Source organism: Falco rusticolus, chromosome 5 (genome assembly GCF_015220075.1).
Source record: "Falco rusticolus isolate bFalRus1 chromosome 5, bFalRus1.pri, whole genome shotgun sequence".
Lineage (NCBI taxonomy): Eukaryota > Metazoa > Chordata > Aves > Falconiformes > Falconidae > Falco > Falco rusticolus.
Genome location: NC_051191.1, coordinates 76,220,740 through 76,246,081, shown reverse-complemented (window position 1 = coordinate 76,246,081; position 25,342 = coordinate 76,220,740). Strand labels below are relative to the sequence as shown.

Below are 25,342 nucleotides of genomic sequence, written 5' to 3'. Positions count from 1 at the left end.
GCCTGTTTACATTGGCTGGGGATCCTGGACTAACATATGCAAAACATCTGCCACTATAATACTGGGCCCAAAGAGATCCATCTTCTCTAAATGTTTGATATAAAGGCAAATAATGTGATCAAAATGAAAGTCCTTATGTAGATTCCCCTTTTCTTTTCTCAGTTACCTGCAGCACGGGCACCTTTTATAGCGGAGAACATAATCAGTGCGTTCCTTGCTCACCAGGAACATACCAAGACACAGAAGGTCAACTTACCTGTGAGCCTTGCCCAAGTAACGATGGACAGGGAGTAGCAGGCGCCCGGAATGTGTCAGAATGTGGAGGCAAGTTTAATTTGATTATAAAAAGGATTAAGTGTGGCCACACAGCCTGTGAGGCATGGAGGCTAAAAGAGGGGAGAGCCTTCCACGCTTCTGTCTTGTAAAGGTAACAGAAGAAATCTCTATGCGCTTACAAGCAATACACAAAATGTTTTGGCTTGTTCCATCCACTGACATTGCTGACAAGAAGATGGGACCTGCTACAGCAATGTGAGTCATGGTATGGAAATGAGCAAGCCAAGCAAAGCACTGCGCTTCAAGTCAGGTATGGAATCTGGTCATACCTTGACTTGTAAGGACTCATCAGGTATGTTGTGAGCCAAAGGGATGGATTACTTCGGACTGGTATTGGTGAGTCTAATGAACCCGCTGATGTAATGTTTTGCATGAGGTGCGGTTTACCTGGTCTAAACAGCAGCAATCATAATTTTGAGATAGTTCTGCTGCAGGGATCTGTAACCTGGACTCAGAGCTAATGACTGCAAGTTTCAAGGCTGCTTGAATTCACTGTAGCTTTTGGCAAGTGGTGTAGCATCTTCTGATTCAACTTGATGATATATAAATTAGATTATAATGATGATAATACCTGGTTTCAGAAAAGAGCTGTGATGTGTAACCTGATTGAGATAAGGTTTTAAGACACAACTGTTCATTATTTATCTCGCTTCATTACAGATGAGCGAAATATAGTTTATAGCAGGTACATTATTTGACTTTGAAAGAAGTATGTCCTATCTGCTATGCAAGTTCTAACTTTAAAACTCATTCATGTAATTTACATTAATGCTTTCTTCAGGGATATCTAGAATGAACACACAATGAATGTCACTTAAGAAACTGCTTCTTTTTCCCCATCCACTGAATAAAAAATAACTCTAGTATCTCCAATCCAAACATATGGTAGATTTTGCCGATTTACTGTATAAAGGATCTATCACGGGAAAATTCTCAAAATGCCTGTGCATCTTTGTTATGTTGATTTGTATTTATCCAAAATCCAACAAGAATAGATTATCAAAATAAAATCTGAGTTTATAAAGGTTGACTATAGCATACTGACCAAAGCAGCACAACAGCTACAGGAGAAAGACTTTTGTTTCAAGCTTGCATTTGAATTATTCCTCTGCACAACACTAAAAAGAAAGCATTCTGATTATTTTTGCGGAGTGGATGTGTCTCAAAATGTTTGTTGTCAGATCCCAACAGTCTCCCCTTTTCTCTTTCTCTGAAAGTGGCAAGAGAGAATATGTTTTGGACTTCATAAACTTCCCTGTCAAAGATTTTATCAAAATCAGTATGTCTTTGTAAAATGTGTCGGCATATGTGATGAAACAGTGTGTTTTGATGAAGACAGATTTTGTTAGAAATGTGCTTAACACCTGTATGTAATCAATATTATTTTTGCATCATACCTTCTGGAGCAGTAATGCCTGTGTAGTAACAAATAAGCCATGACTGAAATCCTCACCCCTACAGGTGAGGCACCTACAACAACTACATAGGAGATTTTAAGTGCCTATTGTGTAGAACTCTGTTGTAGCTGCAAGTGAATAACATGCTGTGATACTTATTTTACATGTGATCCATGTAGGTACAAGGCCAAAACACAATTAGAAAACCTAGTCGTTTGGGGAATTTCTCAGGGAAATTGCCTCAGATCTGTTTTGTTAGCAATTTCAACACAGAAGGCAAGAAGGGAGCAAGTTTGCTTCTTCTTATATACAGGTGAGGACTGAAACGTATTAGTGTTGAAAGCATCAGGTATTTAGCAGTATTAAAACCCAACTGTACCTCTTCTTTAAAAGGATGACTGTAAGCCATGCTTCACAAGTACTTGATTTTCATACTAAAATCCAGATCCAAATCCACTCCTCATTAACTGCCTTCATGCTGAAGTCCAGTGACCAACTGGACCAGACCAGGTGGATCAGTTTTGCCACAAAAACAATAGCAGAGTTGTCTTCAAATCAGTAATATCCTAATATTGCTCAGAGGTCTGTGTCACAACAGCCAGCTTGTACAGTCATATTCCAGCCAGGTGGGATGGAAGCACAACTGAATCTCAGAGATCCTGGTTCCACAGGTGTCGATAGGGGTTTGACTTTTTTGAGGGCAGAACTTGAACGTTGCTTTCACACAGGAGCTCTAGTTCATCCTAAGTGCCAAGATATTGGATGCCCCAAACATTTCCCAGCAAATGTCAGGGTTCTTAAGAGACCCCAGCCCCACCTAGAGCTCTCAAAGCTTTCAGGATTTCAAGTTAGTTGTTTCTGCCTGCTGTTCAGTTCTCAGGGAAGCTAAATTACTAAGTGTGGGAATTAGGCAACCTCAGGGAACACCTTCCATCTCGAAGTGCTGGTCTCCCAGGCTGGGGTGGTGTGAAGATCTGCATTAATGCCATAATCTTGAAAAACTTGACATCCTGATTCTCAGGCAGTTTGTTAAGGAGTAAAGTACTCAAGCTAGCAAGAACCAAGACCAAACAAACACCTATCAGAAATTGCCTGGGGAGCAAGTTTGGAAACTACCTTGAATCTGTCAGTAGACTCATTCACAAAGCGCTTTGCTTTACACAAATCATCATTTTCTGGTAGAAGAGCTTCTGACAAGCACTAGTTTTCACAGCTACCTGGGAAGTTGCTGGTGTCAGCTGTCTCAGAGACCGGGTACTGGACTGGTCCCATCCAGTCTGGTGAATCCCATGGTCTACTGCTTTCATATCTAAAAAATGGAGATACAAAAAAACCCAATTACTTGCTTCATAGATATGGTGCAAAGTTACAGTTTTTCCTACAAAGTGTTTTGAAATTCTCAGATGAAAGTCTTGGTGAAAGTACAAAGTGTTCTAACAGCATCTTAATAGAGCCCTTGCTAAAAACAAACAGAAACATTGGTAACAAAGAGCTTATTAAGAAGCTGGTTGTATTTGCTGCTGGTTTTTTTTAGGAAGCAGTTTACAGGAACAGCGTAAAATCAGCAGGTAAGATTAGAATTTGCTCTTCAGCTATCTTGATGTCACATGTTTATGTTAAAGGAAGCATTGGCATTGCTAACAACTAGTGGGGTTTAGTCCTTGTCCAGAAAAGTCGGCTCACTAATACAGATGATCATTTTAAATTTCTAGGGCAGTGTTCTCCTGGGCACTATTCTTCAGATGGTTTTAAACCTTGCAAAGTCTGTCCTCTTGGTACATACCAGCCTGAACCAGGAAGGACCCTCTGCTTTCCATGTGGCGGTGGGCTTGTGACCAAGTATGAAGGTGCTGTTTCCTTTCAAGATTGTGAAACCAAAGGTGAATTTTAAATCTTTTCACAACTCGTAATCCTGCTGCTTGCCCTTTTGTTTGTAATCTTCAATACCAAGGGGTTTGAAAGGCTCCAAAACAAACACAGTCACAGCATGTAGAGACATGGCATGTGGTTAAATTAAATGGTCGGGAAATCTATAAACGAGGAAGGATCTCCTGAGGTTGCAGAAACTGAACAGGCTTTACAAATTTACCACAGGCAGGTAGAGAATCAGTGGTGTAACTGCTAAGTGAATCAGCCAATTCAAAAAAATCATCAGAAGAAATAAGTCAAACTTGCATTAGACAATCCTTTAGCCTTCACATCCTGTATATTTTTATTTACCAAATTAGAAAAACTAAACACTAAAGAAATTATATGAAGGATTGATTATTAATGAGCTAGGCAGACACTGTAAGCATGCAACACGTTGCATGTTCCATAATGTCAACCTCCAGTGCAAATGCTGAAGAAGGAATCTGCCCAAATGCATTTTGGTTTAGTTATTGGAATGATGTGCTGGCCCTGGCAAACAGACACAGTCAGAAACATCTCTCCTGCTATTGTGAAAGGCATTTTTATTGTTGAGGTAGATACGTATCACCTCCCATTTATTTCAAACTCACTGGAAACCACTGTGTTAAGTACAGTGAGAGACATACGTAGCGTGTGTTACTAGTTCACAAGGATTTAGCTCTAGTCTTTGGAACATAATTCTAGTTACAAGGTCCTTTGTAATGGGAAATACAGGGAGCTGGTGTCTTTTTTGCCTTTTATGGCCTGAAAAGTATATTGCAGAATGGGGATCATGAAGTATGTCCCGGGTAGAGAAAAGTTCTCTCTGCACTCAAAATTGCTACTTTCTGAAAATAATACTCTTCATACCTTACAGTTCATTGCTCTCCTGGACACTACTACAACTCCACAACACACAGATGTATCCGATGCCCTGTGGGAACATACCAGCCTGAGTTTGGTCAAAACTACTGCATCACCTGCCCTGGGAATACAAGTACTGATTTTGATGGCTCCACTAATGTTACACACTGCAAAAGTAAGTTGTATTTATAGTAGTTGTGAGATGAAGTGTATCTTTGGATCTGAACTGCAGCTTGAAGGTTCCATCTGTCAGGCTGGACTTCGGGATTTCATATATCTACTGTCAGAGGAAGTAGTAAAAATTGGGAAAACAATGAGAAAAAAGCCTGGAAAAGTACCACTCAATGCATATGATTGGTTTAGTTTTGATGGCAGAGTGCCAGCTACAAGTTAAAAATACAGAGCGTTAGGTTTCCCAGATCCTGTAAGCTGTCTTGCAGTGATGCATATTCCTCTGTGTCTCTGTAGAGCACAATATCTTCTATCAGAGTAACTGCCATTTTATAATAATTATAAAGTACTAGGAGATACGGTCATGCATACTGCAATTGCCAAGTAATCACTCTTGACAGTAAAATCTTCTCCTAGGCTTTTTTGCAGTACTCAGCCTCCTATCTTCAATTACCATTTTAAATATCCCCAAGGATTCCAGTGTAATTTCATTTGATCTTTTGTGAATGACTGATTCTTTTAGGCAAGCAATTTTTTTTTCATCTCTACCATGCTAATTTAAGAAAATGTCTCTAAATAATTAGGTGATGTCATCTAAACTAACTATTCCTGTGCAAGTCTGTTATAAGATTTTATTCTGATGATGTGTGATGTGTCTTTGAGGACCTTCATAATTTCTAATGTAATTTGAGTAAATTAGATATTTGTATGGAATTTGAAGATGATTGGTAATTCCCCTATAAAATAAAACCGTCCTTGTCACTTTGCTGTCTTAGATACTTCCCATTTTCAAGCTGGTTTCTGACCTTGCATAACCTTTGAGGCTTGGGTGAAGCAAAATATTTAAACATATATCTAATTCTATGTGGGTGAGTAGGCCTGCAGAGATCGAGCTGAAGTAACTTACTGAATCAGGCTTCTGTGGCAAATTCAGTAGGAGTTTTGAAAACTCAGAAAGTAAAACTGATCTGTCAGTGGAGATTCTTTTATTACCTTCTTTAATCTAAGATAAAGCAAGGAAGATCTGTAATTAAGACAAGGTTGGCTACCAGGATCATTGCACTCGTTCAGCTACATCAGGTTAAAAAGCAAGTGAATTTAAACGAGAATACTTTCTGTGTGTCTGTGTGATCTCAGTAGTAACCACTGTGTGAGAACCTCCATAGTGGGATCATGTTTACTGGCCTGTGTTTGTTTCTTAATCAAACGTTCAAGCAGCCTGAATGAAGCATTGAATCAGTTTATGCACCGGAGATTAAGGTTTTGCAAATTGGTTGGAGCAGCCCTGAAGATCAAGTATTCCTTTAAAGACTTTCCATGCTAAACAGAGAGGCAGCTGGAGCGTGCATGCATTTCTAAAGCCACAAGAAGGAGTTTAGACTTGCTTTTGACAGATCTAGAAAAACACCTCAAATTAGCTAATCAGCTAACACAAATGATAATTTACGTATCTCCACAGACCAGCACTGTGGAGGAGAACTTGGGGATTATACTGGCTACATTGAATCGCCCAACTATCCTGGAGACTACCCAGCTAATGTTGAATGCATTTGGAATATAAATCCACCTCCAAAGAGGAGAATACTCATCGTAGTACCTGAGATATTTCTCCCAATTGAAGATGAATGCGGTGATGTTTTAGTAATGAGAAAAAGTGGTAAGTTGCCAGACACAGGTTACAGAACTCTGTTGCAAACTGATCAAGTGGAGAGTTCATCTTGAAGGGAAACTGTCTTCATCTATCCAGTGTTTCTAGAACGATTGTTGAATGAACTGGCACAGCAAGTTAAAACAGAACACTGCACCAATAACAATTAACAGAGTGATATTAATTATTCAAGTGTCTTGGCCGAATTTCAAAGCAGTTAATGGGCTTCTGTCTGGCCCAATTATATGGGATACATCACTGCTGCTCTAGAAGTCACAAAGCTGTGCTAAGTTAGACTGGGAGAGCTGTCTCCTGTCCCCTGTACCGATTGTGCTCTCACCTGTCCTTTGCAAGTGTATGTACTTTGCAGTTACTGCTAAATCTGGGCAGTGACACAGGTTGGTACACCTGGCACTCTCAAGAAATATGACGTTTTGCCAATTTTATGTGGAGTGGGGGTGCATTTTATCTTTTATTATGAAGTTGTTGACGTTAAGACACCAATGAGAAGCACTCCTTCTTCAGTCCCATGTAGGCATCCAGGTGCTGGTGATCTGTTGCTAAATCTCCAAGAAGCACCAGACCTGAAAGGCAATTGTTTATATGGAGCTTTGTTTAAAACAGCATCTTCTGCTCGCTAAAACAGTGTCTTTTATTTGCTAAAACAAATTTCCTTCTTATCCTTGAGGGCTTCTGTTAACATCTCAAGATATCAGAAGAAGAAACCTGCTCACTAAAGATGCAAGGACATTATATCTGTCCAGATCTTTTTATAAAAAGCAAAGCACTTACTGTAGCAAAACAAATCAGTTGTCCTTCAAATCCCAAACTGTGGTTCCAACAGTGAGTAAAGTCAGACACATCAGGGAGAAGTTTGACTTCCACTTCAGTATCAAGAACAGTACCAAAACAACACCAACACCACCACTGGAAAATGAGGGCAGTTTTTCAGAGTCATGCTTTGTGATCACTGCATGTTTGGCATCATAAGAGTAGATCTTATGGATATTTATCATAGTTCATGTATGGTCAGCTGCTAGCGTTTACTGTGGAAAAAACTAATGGCAGTGGTAGAGTCACAGTGATGTCCACTTTTTTGCACTTCAAGAATCCAAATCCCGTTCAATACACGTCTGTTTTTGCTGACATTGGTGAAAGTTGAATCAGCCCTAGCAAGGTCAGATTTTAGGTTACACTTGTTACTTTCCCTAATTAGCCTGTGGCTATAGAGTGGGCTTTTGTAACTAGGTAAGAAGATATTTTTTCCTTTTGTTCGCAATTCATTTCAGCTTAGAGGAGCCTTGTGATACATTCATAATGATTTGAAGACATACTGCACCCTCCACCTGTTCCTTATGTTAGGGGAAAATGGGGGCCTTTCTGGCTCCCAGCTCTGTTTCACAACAGATAAATGACATTTTCTTTTCAAACCTATAACCAGGTGTTTTGCACTGGGAGGTGCTGGTCCATTATCATGCCAGTAAGAAAGGCACTGAGACTCTGTAAGGTATCATTTAAAATGCTATTTATTAGAGATGTGATTGTAAGGAGATAATAGCACAGATAATCTTACATCCCTTTAGATGGTGGGAATGACAGGTGGTGTAGCATTGAACAGGCCTCTGATCCACGCGCAGCATGCTGAGCAGACCCTGTCCACAGAAGAGATTTTGCCTTTTCAGTCATTTGAGCTATTACAGGATTTTCTTACAAGGAAACAACTGTATTTATCATTTCTACAGTCAAACAGAAACAGTGTTCTCATGAGCACTTCTTATTGTACTTTTAGATAAAGGCAAGGTCATGCAGTAGCGTAATCACCAGTATCAAGTCAAGTGGGAGCTGCATGCATGTTCCTCTTGTTAGAGCGAGCGGGCTGAGGTTACCCTGCAGCCAGGGCATCTGTGTGCCTGAAGGCCACGCCAGACATGCAGCGCAGGCATGGCCGTACCCAGGTTAACTGTTCTGGAGCACTAACTCCTCAGTGTGCAATGGTCTTTTGGTCAGAACCACTGCACCACGCTATTACAATCTAAGAACTGGTTTCTTGCTCCCCAAACTGGGAATGTGAGGGGCTGGTTACCACATCTGCCTGGGGTGCAGCTGACTTACTCTTACCTGTCTGGGCCCAGCGTATGGAAACTCTGGAATTCAATGCTACAGTAGTACACAAAATAAGTATTATTGGTAGTAACTCTATAAATGTCAAAAATTATCTCTGGCACTTCGCTGTCTACTTAAACTTCTTGCTGAGGGACAGAGGAGTTCCCATTACCTTTGTGGAAAAACTTGCTTCTCCTTATAGACAGATGAAGACTACCTCCCTTCTATCACAGAAAACTTCTGCTCTCAGGAATACGACAGCTGAGAAGTATCTCATCAATTTGACATTTCTGACCTCTAGATCAGGAAGGGTGCAAAAAGTTATTTCATGAAGAACATTTCTTTAACCTTCTTTCTAGCTTCTCCTACTTCAATTACTACATATGAAACATGTCAGACTTATGAGAGACCTATTGCATTTACCTCAAGATCAAGGAAACTCTGGATTCAGTTCAAGTCAAATGAAGGAAACAGTGGCAAAGGATTTCAGGTCCCCTATGTGACTTACGATGGTGAGCACGGGATTGTTTGCCATTTTTGTGTTACATGTGAATTACAGAAAATTGTCCTTTAGAAACTCTCTTGCACTGATTACAAGGAGAGAGGAATGAAGAAAAACATGATGTAACTCATTTTTAGTCCAATGAGTTACTTTAAAACCAGTTGCAAAGACTGAAACAATACCTAGTTTTATTTTTATTACTTTTTCTAATACTTTAAGGATGGACAGAAAGTTACACAGAATTCTTTAAACTTAATCCTTATCCCACTGAATTCAATGTGTCTCCTTTTAATGGGCATTTGTCATATGCATAATGAGAATACCATTAATTGCTGTGTATCTTAGGAAGCCCCTTCAACAAGTCCTACTGGTAACCCACACAATTTTGATAATTGAATAAATGAATAAAATCTCAAGTTCAACAGAGAAAAACAATGATGCAAAAAGAAATTTCCTTTCAGGAGCCACTTGCATAAATGCACATTTTAAAACAGTCTGGCTTGTCAAATAAGTTATGCATTTAAGTGTGTTTTGAACTTTGGGATGATTTCTGTTTTAACAAAACAAAGACCTCTATGATGCTTTTGGCAGCTGTTAGTTCACCTCTTTTCCAACAAGCAGTGCAATTTTGTGAGCGATGAGAAAATCTGTATTAAGCAGGTCATTCTGGAATCAAAATGGCAGTTGTTCTCAGGACAGAAAATGACCACCTGTTCCTGGCTGTGCTGCTGACTTCACATATAACTTTTGACAGTTATTTCATATCCCTGGTCCTGTTTCTTATTCTCTAGAACACAGATAATAAAAGCATTATTAGCTGGAGGGTGTGATTTTCTGGGGCTAGGTTAGTATTTATACAGATATTTCAAAATTACTGTTCTAAAGCAGTACAGAATTTTCATGTGACTAGATTAGATTACAGCAGCTTGAGGGACACCAAATAATTAACTGGATACGAAATTTCTCAGCTTTCTTAAAGAGGAGGTCTAGATAAGGCCTGGTTATTATGCTCCCAAAGGGTGGCACAAACAGTCACTTAACTGTTCTTCACTTTTCAGAGGATTACCAACAACTCATAGAAGACATTGTTCGAGATGGACGATTATATGCATCAGAAAATCATCAAGAAATTCTGAAGGTAAGAAAAATCTGCTTTATCGAAGGCTAACTAAGAATTTCTTTTACTAAATATTTTCCCAAGATAGTTCTTATTACCCTGATAGGGCCATAATATTTAAACCTCAGGTGTGACCCCCAATTAAATTCTCTGTCTTCTGAGGTTTATGTTGGTATTGGGAGCAGCACAAAATCAGTGGCTCAGCTGGGCTGAGCACGTGGATGCATCCTTTGCTGAAGCAGGAACTAAATGAAATGTTTGCTAACATGATTGTATGTTGGAAAAATTCGTCAACCAAGAATGAAGAACTTATTGTTCTTACTGCTAAGCCTTCTTCAGCCTCAGTCTGGCATGTGTTTAAGTGAGTCATTAAGTTAGAATTTCCTGTGCATTAAAAAATGTGTTTACCTAAATCACTGTCCTGCCTCAACAAGACATAATGATAATGTAGCATTGCGAGCTGTCCATGAAATGGTTTTCCAAAGACACAAGCAACACATTGGAGAGAATTGTGGAGCAAGGCTGCTGGGCTGCCACCTGTAACAACTAATTAATTAAAACTTTAAAAAGCCTGTTCAGAAGGCAAAACTGAGCCATGTAAATGTACAGCTTGGAAGGAGAGGAGCTGATTGACAGCCAGCTCCCCTGGCCATCCCTGCCCCAGCACTGCCAGTATTCTCTTGCTAGAGCTTTGAGGTTGCTCAGGTCTCAGCTGCAGTGTATACGATCAGGCACAGGCTCAGCTGAGGCTCTGAATCAAGACTTAGGACGGTACAGCGGAAGGTCCTTAAAAAGCTCAGCATCACTGAAGAGCAGCCTCTTCTCTTGCTTTTGAAGGGAAAGCCCTGGACAACAGTGTGGACAGGCTGGAAGGGCAGTTTGCAAACTTTGCAAACTTTGCAAACTTTGCAAACTTTTGCAGTTTGCCTAACTTTGCAGCCGGTTTGCAGTTTAACCAGCTACCTCCCTCTCAGTTCAGGTCCTCCCAGGAACGCTAATTGTAATAAAACATCCGGCACAGTAGAAAGATTCATCAGTATGTAACTCCACAGCAACAAGGAGTACTTCCTTTACTGCTTTACCCAGAATCAAGTTTTGCAAAAAAAACCTGATTGTTGTTCATTAATGTTGAAAGCTGTGCAGGCCAAATCCAAACCCTATTTTTATCTAATACATATGTTGTCTCCCATAGGACAAGAAACTGATTAAAGCTCTCTTTGATGTATTGGCACACCCACAAAACTATTTCAAGTACACAGCACAAGAATCAAAAGAGATGTTTCCAAGATCATTTATAAAGCTACTGCGATCAAAAGTTTCCAGATTTCTACGACCATACAAATAGTCTAGTGGTATTCAATTTCTGGTTACTTTGCATTCCTGACAAATACTGTCTTTCCTCCATAGTAGAAACATTTGCTAATTTGAAGGCTCTTTTTTGCAGTCTTTTGTTTTCAATTGTATATTGAAGAATACCTATAATGTTTTATAATTGTTAACAGCCAATGTTCTGAGTGGGATTTTTACTACAAAAAAAAATTGTGCATCCTTGACCTGAGTGCATCTAGTCGAAGATCCAAATTTGTGTCTGCACTAGTACATCTTCACTTTCCATTTGAAATTACATTATGTAGAAAATATTCTTTCTAGCTTTTTATTTTTCATCAATAGTAACTTTCATCAAAGCAAAGAAGGAATCTATTCAAATCTGATTAAACTACCTGCAAATAAGTTCTGTTGTAGAAAGAAGTATGTAGTATAAATAATATTTGGATTTTGAATTGCACTTGAAGTTTATATTTGAATTGTTAGAAGAAAACAAAACAATCTAAATTTTGTTATTTCTCATTTGTGGCTTAGTGGAACCTCTGTACAAGTAGAAAACAAAAGGGGAAAAAAAGAACAAAGGAAACAAAAAAAGAAACAGATGTATAATTTTGTTTTATTAATTACATGAGATGAAGTCCCATGCCCTCATGTCCTGATGTTTTTATCTGTCCTCTTCTAAACTTCTTCAGAGGTTTGCCACTGTCAGTTACTTCATTGAAACAGGTTTAGCTCTGGATTTCCATATACCAGTTGGTCCCTTTGAAGGCATTTACGATGGGGTAGGTGAGAAATGAACACCAACAACACTAGTAGTATTTCTTTCTGTTAATAGAGCATCTAATTAAGTACAATATATAAATATATAAATATATACTTCTATTTGTGGGTACATTAGTAATGTTATCTGTAGTTACTGTAAATATTATTCATGCTTAAATCTTTATTCCCACACACCCTGTTTACTCATATGTATTCGTAACTTTGCTTAGATGATTAAATGACTTCTCCAAGTGCTTGTCACTTCCATTAACACCAAACTAAAGCCTTTTGGAGTTTTATAGTACTGGATGATGGTTTACTCTAGGACAATCTCTTTCAGCATACATTGTTCCAGGAAAAAACAGTGTCTGTTAAGAAGCAGCTGCTGTCCAGTAAAGGGTCAGCTATTGCCTCTTTTGTGAGCACCCCCCACATGCAGACTAACAGTTACCCCTGAGGATGGCACATGTGAGAGGAGCTTACCAAGGAATAACTTCCGTTGGACCTGCTGCTTCTAAAAGGCTGAGAACATACCTGTATCACAGGCCCAGACTCTACTAGGGATGAGGGGGTGAATGGGACACAGTTTGGCAGATGAGTTGGAGGGCAGGCCCTGCTGTCTGCAGAGACCTGGTGCTCCCTTTCATCACAAATTTGTAACCGCAGTGCCCATCAGCCCCGGGGACTGTATGGTCTGCAGGAGAGCATTAGCATCATGCTCAGGCTTTCTTCACAGAGTGACAGGTACTGGTGGGTTAAGGTGATGATAAATCCTTTGTTTCCTGCTGTTTCCTGGCAAAGGAGCTAATTTCAATGAGAGAGTAGCGCTTTTTTAATTAGTATTTCAGCCTCTTTACTTTTAAGTCCCTTCCTCTTGTATATAATTTTCCCTTTTGATCCTACAAGTTTATTACATGGAGAAATTAACCATCACACCAGCATCCTTTCAGAAAGACTAACATAGTTTTGCTTCACTGCGTATTTTTTTTTGCATATCTACCCTGTAGTTTAACATACCCTTGGATGCTGTCAAAGACGTACATTAAAGGTGGTTATGGTTAACTTCTTACATTTTTTTTTTCTCTGTGAGCAACTACTGTTTAAATTTACAAAGTTGGTTTCTGTTGGCTACAAGTGGATGAATATTCGATTTCCAAGAGACACCTTAAGTATTCTGCTGAGTTTTTCTACTTGGCCATCTTGTAATTTTGCTTGTCTTGTTTCCTTTTCTTTTGAAGAGTATATTTTTTTTTCTTTCTATGCCTGAACAGTTTCAGCTTAGGGTCTAACATCTCATTCTTTTCACTTGTGGATCTTAGGTTTTTTACAAGCTTTCTCTTTAATATATATATATTTATATATAAACCCTCATTTCAAAATGTAACATCTCCGTAAAAGTTCTTTGTTAAAGGCTGTTAAACCTAACTTTTTGTGAGGATGTTGAAAAAATTTTTAAATAGTCATCATGGGCTACTAAAGGTGGATATTTGAAGGAGAAGATCTCATCAGTACTACATTCAGTCATGCCTGGAATGAAAAAAAAAAAGGTTACATGTATTTTTTTCTTTAACAGGAGTTATTTGTAGAAAAAAAAGTAAATCTTAAAAAAGCAAAACTCTATTTAGGTACTTGATTATGTGTAAGTGCATAGCTAAAAAACTACTTCAGCCAAACAGTATTTCAACGTCTGATAGGTTATTCAGAATTATTAGAATGGGTCAGGATTGCAGCCATTCAACTAAAAAATATGAAGGAAAGGATATGAAAGATATGGAGAAAAATAACTTCCTTGTTTGCTGAAGGATTTACAGTCATCTTTACTACTTCAAACTTCTAGTGAGAACTTTGGAACCTTACATTGTTTAGTCAGTTTAGTAAAATCCTTGCTAAAATTTTTTGCTTCACAACCCACAGGTTTGGACGTAATACCACCATATGATACTGGTGCCTAGCAGGACAAATTTCCTCTCTGGAACAGGGCTAAAAGCGATAGCCTTACAAGTCCTGAAAGCACTGGAAGCACTGTAACATTTTCCAAGTTCTTAGCTAGACAGGGAATCCAGTGCCAGATAGCGACTGCAAGAGGGACATGTCCCAGTTACGGCCACTGTTAGTGGACCTTGGTAGAGGTATGAACATGGGGGGGACTAGCTGCGGTTAGCTTTGGTACCACTCACCCTGACTTACAACCACATTAGACAAAAACAGGGTTTTGTCTAGTTCATCCTGACACAACCTGAGAGTGTGTGTTTGCTCATATTCCCTGGAGCCAGGTCAGGCCATGGACTCCACAGTCAGGGCAGGGAACTGGGGACTTCTGTAGCAAATGCAGACTTTGTGTTGCTGAAAGCAGTGAAAGAAAGTAAGTAATTTGGCCTTCAAAAGTATACAGTGAAATGCTTCTGCGTATATAGGGGTTTCATATGTGATACATTTAGAAAAACAGGTTTGAATGTTTGTGGCTCTGCACAGAAATACCCTTGGGTGAGCAAATTTCTAATGAAATAAGTAATCACAGGGGGTACGTAGGACTGTCTGAACTGATTTCATCTGATTTGTACAACAGCACTGAATTTTTACATCAGCTCTGAAAGTTTAAAATTCTTTGACTTTAATACCAGATTTATATTACAGAAACTGGCGGTCACCAAACAGAAGGGGAGCTCAGCTCTTCATTTGTTAATGTAGGTGTAGGATGTCTGCATTGTCAGAAGCCAGACAGCATATTGCTACTACAGTAACAGTACACCAAGAAGGAATGTTGTTTTCTATGGAGAAGACCTAGACACATTTGGGAATCAAAAACTATACAAGGAGAAATATGGCAGCCTTTAAGATAACCAGCTTCATGAAATTAATCAATACATTGCAGAATATAAAATTTTGGCTTTTACCCTAAACATGAAATACTGCATTTAAACATATTCAGTAAATACAGCCCTGTATCTGTTCTTACAGAACTACACATTGTATGCAGGATAGGTGCAACAATGTGTTTGTGTGTTACTACAGGAAGGATGAAGAAGTGTCCATTGTGATTGCCCAATTCCACGTCACAGACTGAGCTTTTTGTTTTCAATTTGGAAATGCCTGTATGCTTAAAAGCTGCACCTGTAGCACTTACCATTTTAAGTCTCTCCTCCTGCTTTAAATACTGCACTTATTTTTAGCGAGGTGGTGGTGAATCATCCCTAAACATTCTCATGTGCCACCAAATCACCACCTGCATACCTGCTGCAGTCCAGGAGACTGCAGCCATCAGGAGTTGCTAACCAAGCCCTAGGTCCTGCCGTGAAAGTGCTTGTTAGTGATTTCTGTGGGCAAGTTGCCTCTTGAGAGTACAGGAAGCATCCAGATTCACTGTTTGACAGATTGCCACCTGCGTCTTGCCTGCAATAGCAAGATTTATTCTGCCTGAGGATTTAGCTCACCACAACTGGATTTAAAGCCGCTGAAGTCTTTCAGCCCATTTTCTTGCCCTGCCTTCCTTCCTCCAACATACATTAGATTTTTACCTAAAGACCAACTTCTGAAAAGAAGTTTATTTCCTCATTGTACCTTCCTCATAGAATAAAGTTAAACCACAGTGGGTTACAATCACTAAAGATTTAGGCTGATCTTTTCTACACATGAGCTTCATACTAGGGTAAGCTTACTTAAAAGTAAGCAAGCTTACTTAAAACTAGCTTACATAGTAAGCTAGGTTTAGTTTAGTTTGAGTTTACTTTTAGACTAGCTTAAATAAATACAGGCTTAGTTGTAGAGTTTTCAGAGAGTCCACATTCTGACTTGTCAGCCAGTTTTGAAAGAACACAGCTCACCTGTAGTCTTCTCTCTGTAAGGAGAGCGCCAGGCTGATGCCACACGGACAAGGAACATGCTTACACACATTAAACATTCAATGAGGAAAGTCACACCACACCCATTGCCCCTTTGTAAGTGTGCCCAACAGATTCAAGTTTCTCAGGTCAGTCTTATCTATGAACAACCCAGTTTTAATCTTGCAGATAACAAGTTATGAACTTCAGGCGCCCAAGTAGTGGTATGAGTCTTATACAGGATCTGCTGACTGGTCATTGCCAGCAAAACCTAACTGCTCTGTGACAGTTCCCGTGTCTGGACTCTAATACCTTTGAGTGCTCATAAAAAAGAAGCTGGAGTGAAATCTTCAACAACTGAATCCAGTGGCAAATTTCTCAGCCACCTCAGGGGTCTGGACTTTCCCTGTTGTAATGATGGGAATGAGCAACACAGGCAAATTTACTTGTACCTGTGTCACGAGTTCAAGTAGTTGCATTTTTTTCATAGTTTAAAACCACTGATCAACAGAAATAGTAAAAACTGGAGAAGTTCTATAGATTCTCATGCTTTGACTTCAAAGAAATAGTTTTCTAGGACGAGACACTATTGTAAGCACTTGGGGGGGGGGGGGGCGGGGAAGACTTTTGTCTCCCGTAAGAATTTATGGACGAAGGGAAATTTCTGTAAGGTAATATGAACTTATTCCTCAATGTGAGACTTGGATTCAGAGAGAAGTCTCATGTTTTATGTAACATTTTTCGTTTGAATAGAAAGACTGGGAAATAAACTCGTAATGTCAAAAAACTGTTATCCAAGTATCTGAATATATACAATTCCAGTTTGTTATTTCATTTATTTATTCTGTTTCATCACTAAGCTTTTAACCTATAAAATTAATATGTAATATACAAGAGTAAAATGTACAGAAGTACCTTTAGATGTAATAATTTAAACCATCTGTATTCAGAAAGCGGAGATAACAAGTTTAAAGATATACAAACAATTGCAATTCAATTTTAGCTGAATTCCTCAATATCTAGAAAAAGTGGCTTTGCTTAATTAAACTTTATTTTAATGATTGTGGAAAATATCTTTTTTAGGTTTTGTTACTTTTTTAATTAAAATTATTTTGTAAATATCATTTTCTATGTTTTATACCTTAGAAAGGCCATTAATTTGCATTGACAGCAGCAGATATTCAACACACTGATTAAAAATGTACTTCAGGAGACTGTGGTGGATGTAGTCGGTAGTCTGATTCATCCTTCCAGATTACTGTTCCTGTTACTTCTATAGGAGTAGTTTTCTGGGGCAATTTAACCTGCGAATTTTCACAGAATTGACTACCAAGTGTCATTCTGAAGTGCTTACCATTTTCATATCGTATAAAGAGTATGTATTTTAAAGTTAGCGCTAGTTCTTCTTCAGTTGTTAGGATAAGAAACAGCACAAAACACAGACATAAATGGGAATTCAAAACATTAAGCCCAAATATAGTATAAAGACAAGGAAAGGTAAGGGATCTCTGTGCTCCGAGGTGGCAGTGGAAGTGATAAAACCTTATATTGGATGGGATCATAGAGCCTTTTTTAGGCAAAACTGCTACTGAGGTCAGTGGTAGTTTCACCTGAATGAAGTTCACTATGATCATGTCCATCATCTGTTAAGCAGGAATTTCTGGTAGACTTGATTTCAGGGGGAAATACCTGGAGTGTAATACTGGTTTCTGTACCAATTTTCTCCATATAAACCACTGGGCAAGAGTGACATTTTGAACCCTTGTAGATGCTGCTGGGACTTCTAAGCTTTATTACCGTTGTAAATTATGTACAAACAGCTATTTCCATATGAAATGTACCATGATAGTTTAGAGCAAAGATAGTGAATAACTGTACAAAATTTGATACTTAGAAAATAAAATACAGTGGTCTAAGCTTTACCAATATTTTAACAATACTGTCAGATTTGTAGTAGAAAATGTTGTTGTAAATGTACCTTATAAGGAAATACATTTCTTTTGCCTCTGTATATTAATAGCTTTGATTCCTGTGTCAAAGCTCAAAATGAAGCATGTAATAAAACTTTTGTTAAAATCACTTTCATAATAAACGTAAAATGGAATGGATACCCCTGCCTGCCATTTATTTTTGTACATGGAAAAAGCTCCACACACCAGTGTAATGTAGACAGGAATCAGAAGAGAACCTCTGGGGTTTGATAGCATTTATGTATTTTGGTCTAATCTTCATCTTCAGGCAATAAATAACTTTCTCATTGAAAAACTGGAGTTTGTGAGTGCTAAGACACTGAGTTAAGTTCCTTCCAAGCAGACTTCAAGGAGAGCTTTTCAGAGCAAGAAGAAATCCTGGCCACAGGAAGGTGCCACATCACCAACATCCCTCCAGAACCTTTAACCAGTTCTAAAAATTACTCTGATATTACTATGTATGGCTCATGCAGGTGCCCTTTCAAACACCCCTCTATTGAGTAGCAGCCTCGAAGAAAGAGGAAGGAAGCTCTCTTCCACTGGTGGCCTGATGGGTTATTCCCACTGCAAGCTGCCAAGACCAGTGACTTCCAAACTCACCTGCTGCTTGTCCTGCTGAGGAATAGGTTGACAGGAAACTCCACTTGCACCCAAAACGATGATTTAAAGAAAGACCAAAAGCATCCTTTCCCCCTCTAGGCCTCTATATACTGTATAAATACACTGTAGAAAGGCCCTCCTTGCTGCTGAATTTTATGACAGACGCTTTTGCAGTCCAAGATTGTAAAGCAAGTAGAATCTGTATTATCACCAGCCCAAGTGAAACTCCTGATGCTGGTAATGATGAAAATGAATGATGACAGACTGACAGAAAATAGCCTATCCGTAGTGACCTCAATAGGCCAGTTAGATCTGATTTAAATCCTCCTTTGCAGTGCAAGAAGTACAAGCTGTCACTAAGGGCACACAGCACGCTAGACCAGACAAAAGGCACAGATGTTATTAATTCAGCTGTTAACACCTGGTAACGGGTTTGCCACTCAGCAGTGCTTGTTAGGAGATGAGCTCAGCCTGTGGAGCATTGTTAACACCATAGTGGCCACCTACTGCAGAACAGGCAGGAGACCTCATGTACCAGCACAGTGCGTGGTTTTCTGCAGATACTCTCATGTCAGCAGTTTATCTTGTTAATAGAAAGCATTTGTCAAATGACAGTACGCTCTGTGATTTTATATGTGTTGTAAACAGGGCAAATACTATCAGTATGACTGATGACTATTGGTGTCACTGACAGGTTTGTCAGGCATAAAGAGAGAGACGGCTAAATTCTGACTGGCTGCAAAAAATCAATTACTGCCTTTTTCAGCTGGTAGCAATCCACTTTGGTAATACAGGCAGTTATCCTCATTACACTCCAAGAAGGTACAGCGTCACTTTTCTCCGACTACAGACGTGCCATGTGAGATGTTGCTCAGTTGTCTTTTATAGTTTCAGAGCTTTAAAGGAGTACCAGGATAAGTCAGCTCCTATCAAAGACAGAAAAGCTGAACTCAAAAGTTCCTAAAGGTCATTCAAAGCAATTAATTACTGGTAATGAAGTATCTGTGTACAAGGGCAAAAGCCACTGAAAGTTCAGCAGGCATGACAATGTGCGTTTGAGTACAAGATTCGAGTTTACTGAAATAGGGAGTGCTTGGTGAGAATCGCAGAGGGGTCCGTTCTCATTTTAGATTTTCCATGGCTTCCCAACAAGCTCACAAGACATAATGGCCTGATGAACAGCATGCCAGTCTGACCCAGCAGGTAAGTGAAGGCAGATTGGGCGTAGATTTATTCTTCCCTTTGTTCAACCATCAACACTGGCTGACTCCTGGTGTCACAGAAGGGATCTGTCTTGTACAGTCATAAAAAATGGCTATTTTTGCCTTTAAAAAATAATGTCTAAATGGGTAGTCATCTGTGAGCTGCTGGCAACATTTCTCTGAATTTTTATGTAAGTTGCAAACCAGACATCATTCCCAGAGCATTTTGAGGAGGCATTACCCTACCCCAGGTGCGCTTTCTTGAACTCCTGTAGCTCAAGAAGTTAGCACAGCTGCAGTCTAATTTCTTCTGCCCCTGTATGCCTCTGGCTGCTGCTGTTGCTGCCTTGTGCCCCAACAAATTTCCTTCTATCATGTGTCTCAGCAGGTAACATAAACACAGATGCTTCCTCTAGATAGCCACAGACTAGTTTTGCTACAAAATGTTTCTAATTTTAAAACATAAATCAAGAGAAATATGTAAGTGCCCATCTCTGCATTTTATCCAATATGGTATGTATTTAGGAGTCAGCATTACTACCAGCCACAGATTTTTTTATGATCATTTGAGGAGATCCATCACTGCCTAGCTCTATAGAGCCCCATCACTGCTCAAGGAGATGGATGCTGGGCACCTGGCCTGTCAGCAACCCGAGCCACTCCAGCATGATCATGACACACATACCAGTTGTCACCTCTACTATGTGCCTCCTGATGCACAGTGTGAGATATGCTGTGCTCCAACAGCTCTTCTTAACGTGCAGAATAACATCACCTCCAATTCACTTGTATTGTGTGTACAACAGTACTCCTAAGTAATGGTCATATTTTTATAAAAGTAATATATTAGATGACATGCTATGTATGCCTGAAGGCACAGGAAAGGTGAGAACAGGGATCTGCCTTTCTGAAGGCACCCAAGCAGCTTGTGAAAAACTGTGGCACCAGTTGTGGAGGTGCAGTAGGGTGCCTTGGGGCTAAGGGAAGCATGTTGGGTTGCCTACACGGACGTGACATGAGGTGAAGATCCTTGGAGCTGTATGGCAAGCTGTTTTTTCATATTGTACCCCCGGTATGAGTGCAGCCTCCCTCACCCCAGTACAGCATGAGCAGTGAGAGACTGTCTGAAATTAGAACACCTGCACTTGTCAGTGAGTGTGTTATGTCAGTGCATAATATAAATGCAGTAAATATATTTCTTGGGGGATGCCATGAGTAAAAGTATTGTTTGTGCCAGACAATGTGTTTGGCTTATTATCCTTAAGACACTGATCTCTTGTCAGACTTTTAGGCCAAAGACTGAGTCCAGCCTGCTAATATCATTCACCCACTTGCAAGCTGCCTTCCATGGCTTTTTTTCTCCAGGGCATTTTCTAAACTCCATGTTCACATGAGCACCCGTCCCAAGGTCAAAACATGGGTTTCCCTCCTCACTCAGGTGCCCATCCAGCCACATAGCAGGATAGTGCAGCCCCACTGTCACAGGGTAGCCAGTGTATGGCTTCATACAAGGGCCTTGATGAACTCCAGTTGACGGGTGTTGCAGATTTAACTAAATTCAGTGCTTTATTTTTCTCTCCTCCTTCTGTCAGTGGTTCAGCTTCTAGCCACGGCTTATGAAGAAATCTGTTCTACAGCTGTACGTGCAACATTTGTATGCAGCCACATGCCAGGACATCACTGCAGTTCAAAGCTCTGAGCTGATGACCCCACAGCTATCTGAGTCTTACATGGCTCATCAGGGCTCATCAGGCTCAAAGCCTCACAGCTGGTTGATGTCATTGCCTCTGCACAAGTTCCTTGACAGGTGAGTGCAAAACACAGTCAGTGCTGTTTTGGGGATTCTCGTAGTTTGGGGGATGCAGTACCTGCCCAAAAATATACCTCTCCACAAAAGCAGGTAAGCAAAAGCTACACACAATCACTGATATTTTCATGCAGAATACATTTTGCATTCTTGTAACAGCATCTATGATATTTTAGGCTCACAGCTACAGCTATGATAAAGTACAGAAAATTATGTTCATCTCATCTAAAGCCCCCATCTCAGCTTTCCGTGCTTAGAAGTTCTAGTTTTACTGTTGAAAAAGTCATTTATTTGAAAACAAATGGTTTCTTTGATAACGTATTAGAGCATTTATTGTAAAATGTACCAGACATATGTCCCCTCATCTCCTTTTTACTGTTAAGGGTCTCTTCTGCCCCTCACTTCCTTACCTTTCTTCAGGAGAAGGTCTCCAGGACATGCTGCCAAAGCAGAAGGTTCTAATGTGAAACAACAGGAAAATGTAGTGGGGAATGCACATCAGGTCTATCGGGATCAGATAGCCATAAACATTTGGAATAAAGCCAGAAACTGCCAGACTCACAAAACTTTGTAAAACTCTAGCTGTATTTGTCGGGGGCAAATGCTGCTTCACACATGCTACCTCATGATAAATTCCTGCTACAGGGCAGGAACTAAATGAGGTTAGTGGTGGGTAAGTTACTGAGACTGCTGTGACAGAGAAGCAAAACGGCTACATGGGTTGGCCCCCTACAAATAGTGCCTGAAAGCTAAATCCTCTTATTTCAGACTGGGGTAATGCTAGTAAGATCAGGCTTGCTAAGAATTTTTTGCATTCTCTGCAAATACCTACGTAAAGTAACCCAGTAAATTTTACAAGCACTTTGCCTGAGTAAGGACTGCATTGTTAGGCACTGTGAACTAGTCACTCTTCCTAAGAAAACCATCAGAATAATATACTGCGGTAACTTTTTCTTTACAAAGATTATCCACAAATACCTGCTTTCATAATGAGAGGCTGACAGTGGTATCTCTCTGGAATGATGGCTCCCAAAAGCCTCATGTGCAGCTGGCAGCTGAAGCAGTGACAGGAGAGTGGTGAGTGCTGGACTCCGCTCCCTGCTCAAGGAATTACTCCTGTTGTGGAAAACCAGCAAAAAAGTGGGGTAGGCTGCCAAGAACAGCAGTTGAGTAAGACCGCATTAGGTAACTGTTGGACAAAGCCAGGGAATAGCCTACTTACAGTTACTTCAGTGTCTCAGCATCTTACCTACTCTTAACCCCAGTGGTTCTGACTGTGTTTTATTACTACTCAGAGTTTATCAGCAGCAGCGTAGCCCGCCCCTCAAATTCACCCAAACAGCCTGGAACCACAGACAGCTGGCCAGCGGCCAGAACTCCTACCCAAAGTGAAGTGAAAGTGCAAACAAGCAGTGAGAAAGAACCTGCCCGCACTTGGTGAGAACAGGAATTATGTAAATCTCATGTTGGAGCAGGATAATGTTCCCCTTGCCTCTGGACAGGGCATGATCACTGTGGCTCTACTGAACAAAGAAATGAAAATACATCCCACTTTTCTTACTTGTCCTGTCTAGGGAAAAAAAGATTCACTTTTTTTTAGGCAATTAAAAAGTTTGACTGAACTACAGAATTATTATTATATATTTTCTGGGAACTTTCTCATTTTTATAAAGACACCCGGCAAAAAAGAAGCAAACAACCAACCAGTTCAAATTAGCAGTCATAAACACTCCCAGCTTGAGACAACATTTTGTGAACAAAATCTATGCTAAAAAACAAGTCATGTAAATTGCTATACTTGATACAGGCTGTGTAGAAATGTATCAGGTTGTGTCCATATATAACATGCCGTCATGTATTAAGTCTACGGCAAGGAGACAGAAATAAGGGAAGGGTGGCACAAGTGATCCAGTCTCTGCATTTTATAATACTAGTGCAAGATCACAACCACAGCCATCCTCTTTTTCCAAACCACAATATTAGCAAAAACATCCTCAAACTCTGAGTAGCATGGTGGGATCCCAGTCAAGGAACACTAGAAATACAACTAGTTTTTGATCTTCTGCTGTTTAACCAGGTAGGTCTCCTTGGCAACACCCTAGTAAAGCCTTTATGCTGGGGCAGTACAGGAACGCAGCATGTGGTGAGGCAGACAGTCTCAGGCAAAGAGGAAGATTTGCCTGCGTTTACTATTCAGATATCCAACCTGAGGATTGTGCTAGATCCTCATCTGCGGAATGGTGATGTATAATTACAGCACGTAGGCATCGTTTTTAATTTCTTTCTACTCTCTCTTTGCCTGGCCAAGCTATTGCAGCTCTTTAATATGCAGACCCTCCTTCCGATAACTCTGTGATTATGTGGGGAAGGATTGCTGCTCTGGGTAGTTACATAGGACACCAGTCCAGCAACACAAGACAGGGCAGTGAGCAAAGCAATATTTCTTCAACATGGCAGTCATGTTCATTCTCCACTGACTGCACTGCATGAATCTGAGGCTCTCTTGACCAGCTACTGACCCTAAATTCCTATTATAGAACATACCTTTTGTAGGATACTTCTCCTAGCCTAGTGCCGTGCTGCCAGCAGGAGCAGCACTGAAGTCAGGTCCTGGTTCGAACTGAGGGTAGGCTGGCAGGAAAAGCAGTTTTGAAAGCCCCTGGAACAGACAATCCACAGAGGGAGCAACGCAGCATTCCCAGCAGCAGCTCTCGGCTAGGCACAACAGCAGGCACAGCAAAGCCCTGGCTGCGCCCCAAGCAGCCGCCAGTGCCAGATGCCTGGCTTCGCTCTGGTAGCTTTATAGCTATACCCAAGCCGAGACCAAAGCTACCAGTAATGTTTACGAAGCCTCAGGTTAAACTGGTTTAGGTTATTCCCTACAAAACGTAAGAAGGAATGGATTTTCTTATGTCTTCTAAACAACACAAGAAAAATACTAGGAAGCCACCTTCCTCTTACACTGACAGATATTTAAGAGAGGCCTTGTGCTGGTTTTGGCTGGGAGAGAGTTGATTTACTTCATAGTAGCTGGTATGGGGCTATGTTTTGGATTTGTAATGAAAACCATGTTGATAATGCAGAGGTGTTTTAGTTCCTGCTAAAACACAGAGCCAAGGCCTTTTCTGCCTCTCACCTCACCCCACCAGTCAGGAGGCTGGGGGTGCCCAAGGGGTTGGGAGGGGACACGGCCAGGACAGCTGACCCCAACTGACCCAAAGGGACATTCCATATTCCATATGATGTCATGCTCAGCGTATAAAGTTGGGGGAAGAAGGAAGGGGGGGACATTTGCAGTGATGGCGTTTGTCTTCCCAAGTCACCATTACCCATGACGGAGCCCGGCTTTCCTGGAGATGGCTGAACACCTGCCTGCTGGTGGGAAGTGGTGGATGAATTCCTTGCTTTGCCTTGCTTTCGTGCACGGCTTCTGCTTTACCTATTAAACTGTCTTTATCTCAGCCCACGAGTTTTCTCACTTTTCCAGTTCTCTCCCCCATCCTACTGGGGAGCCAGCAGCTGTGTGGGGCCTAGTTACCAGCTGAGGTTAAACCACAACAGGCCTGTAAAAATTCACTTCCCAAAAGTTATTAAAAAAAAAAAGCTTTAATTTAAAAAATGTCTGTCTGACACCATACACAGTACCAGTTTTCCCTCTGCACACACACCTTGAAGAGAGCATTTCCCATGGCTGCGGCCAGCAGTTAGCCCCTGTTATGCCCTGCACCCCACCGGTAACCCATTTCAGAGGCTATGGCTGGGGCCTTCCCAAAAAGCTCCTTCATCACAAAACACTGGGAAACTCAAAAATCTTGTGGCCAGCACTGTG

At 40.4% G+C, this 25,342-nt stretch overlaps 1 protein-coding gene across 1 annotated transcript in view; it reads left to right on the top strand.

Annotated features, from left to right (window-relative positions):
- Positions 1–18,039, top strand: part of SCUBE1 (signal peptide, CUB domain and EGF like domain containing 1) — a 218,052-nt gene extending 200,013 nt beyond the window's left edge. The window contains exons 17-23 of the mRNA XM_037390251.1: positions 163–324; positions 3,446–3,613; positions 4,501–4,662; positions 6,118–6,315; positions 8,769–8,921; positions 9,970–10,049; positions 11,221–18,039. Of these exons, the coding sequence (XP_037246148.1) occupies positions 163–324; positions 3,446–3,613; positions 4,501–4,662; positions 6,118–6,315; positions 8,769–8,921; positions 9,970–10,049; positions 11,221–11,373 (1,076 nt within the window). The 3' untranslated portion in view covers positions 11,374–18,039. The remainder of the gene's footprint in view (positions 1–162; positions 325–3,445; positions 3,614–4,500; positions 4,663–6,117; positions 6,316–8,768; positions 8,922–9,969; positions 10,050–11,220) is intronic.
- Positions 18,040–25,342: the final 7,303 nt, after the last annotated feature.